Genomic DNA, 10,455 nt, shown 5'->3' with positions numbered 1-10,455 from the left:
TACAAACACAGAAGTTACACAAATGATAATATATACAGAAGTTAAGTTATTCAATAGTTTCCATTTGAAAATATTTCATACTGAGGTATCAAAGATAATATATACCAAAAGTACTGTAACATTTACCCATCTCCCAAGATCTTGTACATGCACTATGAGCCCAACTTTAATAAAAAGAAAAATAAGTAAATCAGGGAAGTTCATCTAAGATGGTAAACACACCTTTTTCATAGAAGATACAAACTTATTGTTTATAATACCAGCCTGAAAAACATCATATCGAAGTCAACAACGATGTAATGAAAAAAAGTCCATTAATATTATGCCTAGTTCACAGAATGCACTTAAAAGCTTTTACAAAAAAGGCAGAACTAGATGTCAAGAAGCTTTTAAGCACAAACAGATTCATGTTAATAATCAACTTAGATTCTGCATCAGTACGTTGGTTACTGCTAAGGAAAAAGAAACAAAACCTTCTAAATAATGACACATATCTAAACGAAAAAAGGAGAAGAAAGATAGGATAAAAAAATATACTAACAAAATGTTTATGTTTACCCATTTTTCAACATCTGTATCAACCATCTACCATAGTTTTAAAAACATAGGTTTTCACCAATCTCAAAAACTGTAATAAAAAACATATAGGGAACCGAAGTGGCTAAAAGTAGCTAAAATAAAATAAATACAATAGCTAAAACATAATTTTCACAGCCCAAATAGAACACAAACTTTATCATTTGTTTAACCTAATACTGTTTAACAAAATGAAACCTAATTCAATCAATTAAGAGTAACTTTGTTACTTACTACGATTAAAAGTAATTGCATGATTTTTGTTTTTTTACTTTACATTTTTTACACACGTGAGCCCCTCACTTTTACCATGTACGTATCCAAAGTTGTAACGTGAATGCAACATTTGATTTTGCAGCAGAAGGGGCTTTGGTCTGGTTCAATCATTCTCACAATTTTCTTTGTTTCATTCAAATCATTTACCCACTCCTTTTCTTTTTTCTCCTTTTCTCATAAGGGTAACTAGTAAAACCTTCCATCTCAGGTGAAAAATGCATCTCTGTAGTTAAGGTACACTTTCACAGAAAATTCACCTCTTCACATGTAACCAACTTAAGATGAGATATCTTATCCGTAACATGTAACTAGTAATAAATAATCAGCTTTGAAAATGAATGAAGGCTTAGATTTTTATTAATTAAGATATTGATATTGTTAGGATCCAACAATCCATTTCTTTTACCTAAACAAGTTATAAAATTACAAGACATTTCCAGTAATATGCTGAGATTGCCCATAAAACACAACTTAAAGAATTAGTATACAAAATCAAACTACAAATAGTTTTACTTGACTACAAACTACCCTAGATCTTTAACCATTCTTTTTTTAATCTTTGCTGTTGAGGATGTTCCAAAATAATAGACTTGTTGCATTTATATAATCGTTTATTAGAAACATCTATATACACAGAAGATCAGAAAGTTTGACCTCAAAAAATGAATTATGACTTTGTCTGCCAATCAAATATTTAGATGAAACAAGACAAGAATTCTCAATAATCCATATTGTAGTCTAATCACAAAAGAAAGAAATCACTAATTCATCAACAGAATTTGCAGAATATAAACATTTCAAACATATTCTCCCACAGACAATAATATAGCTAAAATGGATATGTTAACATAGCAAACTATTCTTGCTAGACACTGTAAGACACAGAAATGGACCCTACAACTAAGATTTATTCCCTATATCCCCCCAACCCCCGGATCAGTGAAATCTGAAAATTCTATCTCCTATAGAAACTTCCTATATTCAAATTGTTACGATATATTCATATAAACATGCTACCTGAATGCTAATACTTCCACAAGTTCTAAATCAACTTGAAAATTAAGAGAACCCAGAATAGTTAGGCTTTAAACAACCATAAACTTTACTACAGACACTTAAATATATAACTAATTTCAGAATTACCCACTTTTGATTGGTACAACACTGAGATTACTTACCCCTGTTTCTTCTTTGATATAATATCACGAAAGTTGCTCTATATCAGAATTGCAGTCCCAAAACTGGAGAAAAAAATTGCAAAAGGGGATTTGTAGTTAGATTTCAAAGAGGCATTCTTAGTCACAGACAAAAGGGTTACCTTTGATATCACTTTTTCGTTGACGAATCAGGATTCTCCTCTTCTATCACTATGACCACCGCTCTACACCGTCGTATGTTATCGTCAAGCTTCGTCGTAGACGGTGGCGGTTGGAAAACGTTAGATATAGCTTGAAGTTGGGTGAAAGAAATTTAGGAAGAAGAATAGTTGTTGAAGGAAGAAGACGCGTGTACATTGTTTTTTGAATGAAGAGCGTTTATGAGGGGGCTACCCGGCCCTAGCTTGTCCTAACCCACTGCTTGGGGGGCTTTGGGGGTCAGGGGCTTTAAAAAAGCCCCTTGATAAGTGGGCCACAAAAATGGGGCTTAGCTTTACAGGGGGCCAGGGCTGACCCAGGGGCTAAAATAAAAAGTGATAGCTCTAATAACAACATATGATCCAAATCAACAACTAACAACATATAATCTAAACCCAAGTGCTAACAACTCATAATCCAAACTGAAACTATAAGATGTAATCCAAATTCTAACAATCAAGTGCTAACATAATCTACAAGTTTTAAATTATAACTAAATGCCTAATAACTAGAGTAGTCATGTCCATGTTATCGGTGGTCATGGTAGTTTTGTTGTAGTTCTTCTTGATTTTGTTGAGGTTACTATTGCTAAAATATAGTTTGGTTTGTATGTCAAGTGAATGAAAAAGAAAGACAACACTAACAAGTGATTTTAATCGTGACATCCCATTTAATAAAATAATTCTAATAAATAAAACATCACATACCATAATAAAATAGAGCAAATAGCAAAAAATATATTAGAATTTAACCATTACAGTCATCCTAAAATATATTTAAAGCAAAAGTACCATGAGCACAGAACAATATCATAGACATGTCTTAAAACATAAATCAAATTGGCAAAAGATTGCTCAAAAGAGCAAGGAATTACATAAGACAAGTTTTTCAAAAGTTGCTAAAAAGAGCAATAACCAACAAGCCTAAACTACACAACAACATCTTCGCTGTCTTGATGATCACCAGGGGTCTCCACATATGCTCACACTAACATTTGGTGATCATTGCAAAAAGGAGAACACAACAAGGAAACAAACACAGAAAGAAAGAAGGGTAAGCTAGTGTATTTAAGCATTTATACGTAAATATAGTTACATAAGTATATCACCCAAGAAACATATACATCAGAAAAGAAACATTACTCACAAAGTTTTCACTCAATTAAACACCCAACTGACTCTTGACTCAATATCAGATTATGCGCTTGATATAAAATTATAAGGAAGTATGCACCTACATTGATTTCTAAACTCTGCAGAGTCTAGCAACAAGGAGTTATCACACAATCAATCACAAGGTTAATCCCAACATGTCGTAAGATCAAACACCTCCCAAGACTAAGATCTTCTACCACTCTCACCATATAATCACTCTACTCTACGTGAGTGTGAGTGATTATTAGAGTTCATAATACTTTTTTTATCTAGACATCTCCTATATCAAGGCATACACTAACCACACAATAGCCAAGAATTTCCCTTGAAACTCTTTTACCATCTACATTCCACATGTTATCTCAAAATAATTATCATCCCAAGCTAAACACATCAAGTCCAGGTCAAAAAAATGTCATATTATTCATGCATAACTTCATACATCATATTTTCAACATTAACTCAGTCAATCACAAGTTAAAGTAAAGGAATTAAAATTCTGCACCAATTCTTGTTTTAGCTAGACTGATCTCACTTAAGCTAGAAATTCTCGCTTAAGTTAGACAGATCTCGCTTAAGCTAGACTGATCTCGCTTAAGCTAGAAATTCTCGCTTAAGTTAGACAGATCTCACTTAAGCTAGACTGATCTCGCTTAAATTAGACTGATCTTGCTTAAGCTAGAAATTCTCGCTTAAGCTAAAAATTCTCGCTTAAGCTAGCTGATTTCGCTTAAGCTAAAAGTTCTCGCTTAAGCTAGAATAATAGGTTTTCACTGATTTTAGCATGCAAAAACCCTAAATTCCAAACAACAAAACTAAAAAACACAATTTCGAACATCAAACAAACATTTTGAACACTATTCAAAACCAAAACATGCAAGACACTTAAAAAAAAAAGTTTTAAAGCCCCAACTTCCCTTACCTTGACAAAGGTTAACTCAGCAAAAAAAGTTAAGGGAAAAGTATTATATGATCACTACTTTTCACTTTTTTTTAGATGAGATAGATAAATTAGATTCATTTCTGTGTTAGTTGACAATGTTTTAGTTGAAAGTTTGAAAATAATATGTATATACACGTTGTATCTCGTGTCCTATGTTTTTCAATTTAGTCGTATCTTCGTGTTCGTGTCGTATCCATGTCCGTATCCAGGCTTCATAGATAATAGCAGGTTTTCACTAGTTTCAGCATGCAAAAACCCAAAATCCCAAACAACAAAACTAAAAAACACAACCTCGAACATCAAGCCAACATTTTAAACACAATTCAAAACCAAAACATGCAAGACACTTAAAAAAAAGTTTTAAAGCCCTAGGTTCCCTTACCTTGACAAATGTTAACTCAGAAAAAAAAAAAAAAAAAAAAAACCTAAGGGAAAGGTACTACAGATCCAGAAACAACTACAGAGCTGAAAAACACAAGGCACAGGAAGGGAGAGTGAATCTCCATACAAGAATTGAAGTGGAACTATAGCTCCAGAATATTAAAACGAAAATGGAACAGAGGTTGGAGATTGACTTACTTGGAGGAAGGAACTTTCTGCTAGCTCGGAAAAGGGTTTTCCAACTGTCATAGCTTAGCTTCTACTTCAGAAAGGGAAGATAGAAAATGAACTGTTTTAGAAAAAAGGAGACAAAATGGAAGTAAGTGAGTAAGTTGGAAGGGTTCTGGGAAGATAAGTGGACTGACCTTGGACCCTTTAATTAAACCAGACCCAAATTTTTTTTTTTTAAAAAAAGTGGACTTTAGAGTAATTAGCGACTTAAAATAATTCGAGAATGATTTGATATATAAATTCTAAAAAATTATTTTAACATGTAGATATATGTCGTAATTAAACTTAATTATTAATTTTGTCTCAAATTGAATAAGATAAAATTTGATCGTTTTAACTAAAAGAAAACTAAATTGAATTAAAAATAATAAGAAAACTAAATTGAATTTTCTTAAAAAATTGAATGTTTAAATTGAATCCAAAAATAATAAAAAATCAAAATGAACCGAATCAATAAAATAAATAGAAGGATTAAATTAATAATTAAGCATTATATTTTTTATATTATATAAAAGCAAAAGATTTTTTATTAGTTATTCACGTACTTTTAGCTAGTATTTTGGAATGATTTTTGAATAAAACTTACTTCATAAAAGATTAGTGTTTAAACATTAAAATAATACAGAACCAAGAAAGGTGTTAACGATTAAGATAAAAATTTCAGATAATATGAATAAACTAATAACAGAAAAGAGAACGGGTGCATCATCCACTATCAAAACTAAGAAAAAACAACACTGCAAATCTGTTAATCTTTATCACCCTGAAAGTTATAAGACTTTAAATTGATTAAAAAATAAAAATTTAAAGGTGAGAAAACAAAAAGTATACACCGAAGCATAAGTTCATAACCATTAAACCTTCTCTTCCTTAAAAAAACTCAATCCTTAATTTCAAATGCGGCATGGTCTCTCCACTGGCCAAAGCAGCCACCAGTAAATGTTCATCTTCTCAAAATTCGCTTACCCTTTTGATCTAAGACTAAGATTTTCAGTTTCAAACATTCAAAAATTACCCATTCATGTTCCTTCTTCCTTCACTGCAAAAACTCAATGTTCTCTTCAATCCTAAATTCTAATCAACCTCGGGATAAGGTTAGTTAATGTCTTTCACTTCCCTCATCTGTCTTCTTTTGTGGTTTTTGTCCCAACAACTGAACAAAACCCTCATAGTCTATTTAGGGTAATTCATTTTTTAACGCGTATTTGATATACAAATGTTCCACCATCCTATCGAACAACCATGCACCTCTCCCCCAGGGGTGGTCCAAAATTCCAATCTTTGAGTTACTTCTTTTTACCCCTTATATATTGGGAACCATGTCAATTCTATTTTGTGAGTTTTGATACGCTATTTACCTTGAATATGCTATTTTTTTGCCTGAGTGTTCTTGGTGTTGTTTGTGTAGCAACAACAGAAACAAAAAGGAGAATGGTTAGCAGTGAGTTTCAAGGCAGAGAACTTCATTCCAGGTCTTGTTATAGGTTTCATTGTTGGGTTGTTGTTAGATTTAACAAAGCCCAGTAGAAATCACTTGCCCAAGAAACAATTGTCATCTACCAAGCTTCAAGAGCAACTTTCAGTCTCCAGCAATGGTGACCGAGAACTTAAAATGGTTTGTCATTTCATCACATTAGCCACTATCTGTACATCATATAAGCAAGTCATTCTTCTTTATCGGAAGGACATGCATGATTGAAATTGTTCCCTTACTATCCATCTGCTTTTTCTCAATTAGGAGGAAAGTTTGCCGAATGAACTTGTTTAATCATTGATGATTACATGTGAATAGTTCTCTCTGCAGAATCACTGAACAAAACTCAGGAACAAGTTTATATTTTCTTTTTTACTTTTTTAGAGTAATATGAAGCAGCAGTGTATACAAAGTTTTTTGTATCCATGAATGTAATTACTCAGTAATTAGATTAATTGAACTCCTCTTCTGTTTCAAAAAATTTCATGGCCAGGGTAAATAGATGGTACATGCATTCTTTTTAATAAACATCTACCATTTTTTATGTACAAAAAACACTTCTGATTTTAAAAAGTGCACGGTTTTCTGTCAGGTTCTGGTCGTTCGACAAGACTTGAAGATGAAATCTGGAAAGATTGCATCTCAATGTGCTCGTAAGATATCAAACTATTGTTAACTTTTGAAGTGTTGTTTATCTCAAATTTGTCAAGAGTCTCCTTTCACCATTACAAATTTCCTTATTACTCCCTTTTGCCTCCTTTAAGTTTCTTAGTTTATGCCTTTTCATTCACATTTTGTTGCAGATGCTGCAACTGGCATGTATGCTGAGTTAATGCAAAGGTACTTTTGTTCTGACAAGTGTCCATTTCAAAGCATTGGGCATCTTCTAGATTTCTGATTAGTGGTCCTTGTGAGTCCTACGAATCCACCTACCAACATCTCCTTCATGAAGAAACAAGACGACATCTAGGTTAACATAATGTTTAAAAGACCGTGCCATGTTGTTAAACCTTCAGGACAATTTTTGTAGGCTCTGCATGATGGCCGTTATGGCAGTGACTTCACATAATCCTGTGCTGGGATGACATGCTTGTCAGTTTTTTTAGATACATACTGTAAAGTTGGTTATACTCAAGGAGATAACTTCCCTTACCTTAAAGCAAATGAAAATAGGAAGTTGACATGTTTAGTTTTAAACATTTCATATTGAACATGAAAATGATGATTATTTCATACCTGTGATTTTGCTATACTTCGTAGCCATATTATTATATGTTAAAACTTAAGTTCATTCAGGCTACATATTCTTTGATATAATAAATTCTACCAGCAAGTTTATTGTTGTAATAAACTTGAGCACCTTGTACTTTTGCAGTGACCGGTCTCTTCTGAGACAATGGGAACAGTGTGGCCAGCCCAAAATTGTTGTGACTTGCAGGAATCAACAAGAGATGTAAACATCTGATTTTAATCTGGATACTGTTAATTCACTTGTTCAGTAGAACAAGACCTACATTGCATTGATGACTTCTCTTTGGATCAGGAATAAACTAAAGGAAACAGCTGAGAGTATTGGCCTTCCTACATTTGTTGTTGCTGACGCAGGAAGAACACAGGTAATACTTCATATTTGGCTAAAAGTGAAAGTAATCACCTTATAGGTCTAGCATAGAGTTGACACCTAGTGACGGACGAACTCTCCTTGTGTAATTGTTAATACTAACTTCGCAATGCAATATCATTGATTTTTGAAGGGTTTGCTTTCATCATCTCACGTCCTCACATTGTGTCTTTTGATAGTATCATTGCTAATGCTTCTATATGTTCAGGTTTTGGCAGGATCAAAAACTGTTCTTGCTGTTGGACCTGGTAAGCTTCTTGTTGCTTGTATGCCATGTAAGACCAAAAACATGTGCAAGAAAATCCAAATGCTTCTGTAGTTAATTGAACAGTTGAATGTCACAGTCTTGAATTTGATGCTGATGTTTTTCAAAGTTGCTACCTTTGTTCTTTGTTGACAGCTTTTGTAATGTGCTGCTTTCTGATGGAATGCCTTTACATATTGCTGCATTTTTTGTCAGGACCAAAATCATCTGTGGATGCGGTGACTGGTAGATTGCCCCTGCTTTGACAGCATTCCAGAAGCATGTCCTAATATTATAAATACCTGAGCTTGTTGCTACTTGGTATTGTGTTCTAACGCGTTATATGGCTATGGTATGCTTGTGTCCATTAGGTGTAGTTGCATGAATTTCATCATCCTTTCTACCATGATGAACAAAAACTATTTATTTGTTATTGTATAGAATTGTTGTAGGACAGTTTAATCAGTCTCATCCTGGTTAAGTTTTCAAAAGTTGATTTTTTCTTTTAAAAATAAAGTATTTACTATATCAAAAGTATAAATATATTTTATGCTTATTATGTCATTTGACAGAAAGTTAAATTAAGTTTAAGATTAAGTAATAGCATAATAAGTTTAAGGGTTAAATATGTTTTTTGTCCTTAACTTTCAACGAATTTTGAAATTAGTCTATTTCGAAATTTTGTAGATCAATTTAGTTATTCGTTTTTCGAAATACGTGAATTTAGTCATTTTAATCAAATTTTGTTAAGTTTATTTAACATTTCAAGCGTGTTTCATAATAGTATTTGACTTAACATTAAAGCAAAAATGTGTCAAACAGTATAAACAACTCAAATATAATTCTAAAATACGTACGGAACATCAAATAAACTTAATAAAATTTAATTAAAAGAACTAAATTTACATATTTTAAAAAATGAAAGATTAAATTGGTTCAAAGTTTTAAAATTAACTAATTTCAAAATTTACTGAAAGTTAAGGGATAAAAGATATATTTAGTTTTTTTAAATTTAATAACATTTGGTACTTGAGGTCGATTAAATGTACCATGGTGTGATTGATTAAATATCTGATGTTCGTTTAGATAAACTTTCTTGGTGTAGCTTGAGGTTCATAGGTTGCTGAATAATGATAAGAGAAAGTTAAACTCTGGCTTAATTCTTTTCAATGGTGGTCCAGCAATACAAGTAATGAACATAGCCGTTAGAACTTTGTTTTTCACTAATTCATCCTGTAACTGGTTTGGGCTGCTTGAGCCTATTGTATCAGTTTTGTAAAGGTTATTGTAAAAGTTAGAATACAATTACTAACTGCACCTGCTCACTAACGTAAAAAAAAAAAAAAAACTATAATATCGTGTTGCTCCATACCACACAACTGTTGTTGCTGTCCTCCTCATCGCTGCAGAGGAAGAAGAAGAGAGAGGGAATGTGAAAAAAAAGTTAGTTTTGAAAAATTATTTCCAGAATTTATTTCATGGATTCTTTCTAAAACGCATATTTTGTTTTAGAAATTCTATTTCAAAAAACTCATTTAGAACGCATTTCGGTTGTTCTAGAGATTTTATTTCGAAAATCTTATTTTAGAAAATTTATTCAGGGAAGTTTTTGGAATAAACAATTGGGAGATCATTTAAAAAAGTTGGAGGGTGTGCGAAGAAATTTTGAGCGTGCAGAAAGTAAAAGTCTTTTGTGAAATTAAAGTGATAATTTTCATATTGTGTAACGACTAACATCAAAACTCATTAATGTTATGATGAATAAAAACATTATTCACGTCTTAAGATTATTAGGACAAATGGGTAATTTACAATGAAGATAACATTGAAATTAAAAAGAAAATCTAATATTTATTGGATACAAAAATGAAAGAGAGAGAAATTTTAAGCTCTTTAACGGTCATTTTTTCCCCTAAATTTGTGAGTCAAATAAAATATTTTGTAAAAGAATGTGTTGAATGCTAACGAACATGATATTGTAGAATTCATTTTAATTTTAAATTGAGCTCAAGATAGAATAATTTACAATTAGAAGTTCTATGAGAAAAAACATAAGTTTATAATAAACATAGTTTTGATATTTAGTACACTCGTTTCGTTTTCTATCGTGTTATCCAAAATGAGAAGAAAAAAAATGACAGCTTTTCCTTAGAATTATAAAGTAAACCTTGACACATTCAAGTTTATGCATGAAATTTTT

The 10,455-nt window shown here is 31.9% G+C and overlaps 1 protein-coding gene across 1 annotated transcript; it reads left to right on the top strand.

Moving 5' to 3' along the window:
• The first annotated feature begins 5,730 nt into the window (after positions 1-5,730).
• LOC114162528 (peptidyl-tRNA hydrolase 2, mitochondrial) lies at positions 5,731-8,781 on the top strand. Its single transcript, XM_028046449.1, has 8 exons — positions 5,731-6,010; positions 6,325-6,531; positions 6,983-7,043; positions 7,194-7,230; positions 7,766-7,843; positions 7,934-8,006; positions 8,220-8,259; positions 8,472-8,781. The coding sequence occupies exons 1-8, from the start codon at positions 5,969-5,971 to the stop codon at positions 8,519-8,521; spliced, it is 588 nt and encodes a 195-aa protein (XP_027902250.1). The 5' UTR covers positions 5,731-5,968; the 3' UTR covers positions 8,522-8,781.
• Positions 8,782-10,455: the final 1,674 nt, after the last annotated feature.

This window comes from Vigna unguiculata, chromosome 9 (genome assembly GCF_004118075.2).
Source record: "Vigna unguiculata cultivar IT97K-499-35 chromosome 9, ASM411807v1, whole genome shotgun sequence".
NCBI lineage: Eukaryota > Viridiplantae > Streptophyta > Magnoliopsida > Fabales > Fabaceae > Vigna > Vigna unguiculata.
The sequence above is the reverse complement of the archived record's forward strand: the minus strand, read 5'-3'. Positions and strand labels throughout refer to the sequence as shown.

Coding starts and splice junctions, on each gene's coding strand:
- LOC114162528 (XM_028046449.1), top strand. CDS start 5,969: ATGTTCTCTTCAATCCTAAATTCTAATCAACCTCGGGATAAG. Junction 6,532..6,982: donor GTGACCGAGAACTTAAAATG/GTTTGTCATTTC, acceptor GTTTTCTGTCAG/GTTCTGGTCGTTCGACAAGA. Junction 7,844..7,933: donor TGCAGGAATCAACAAGAGAT/GTAAACATCTGA, acceptor TCTTTGGATCAG/GAATAAACTAAAGGAAACAG.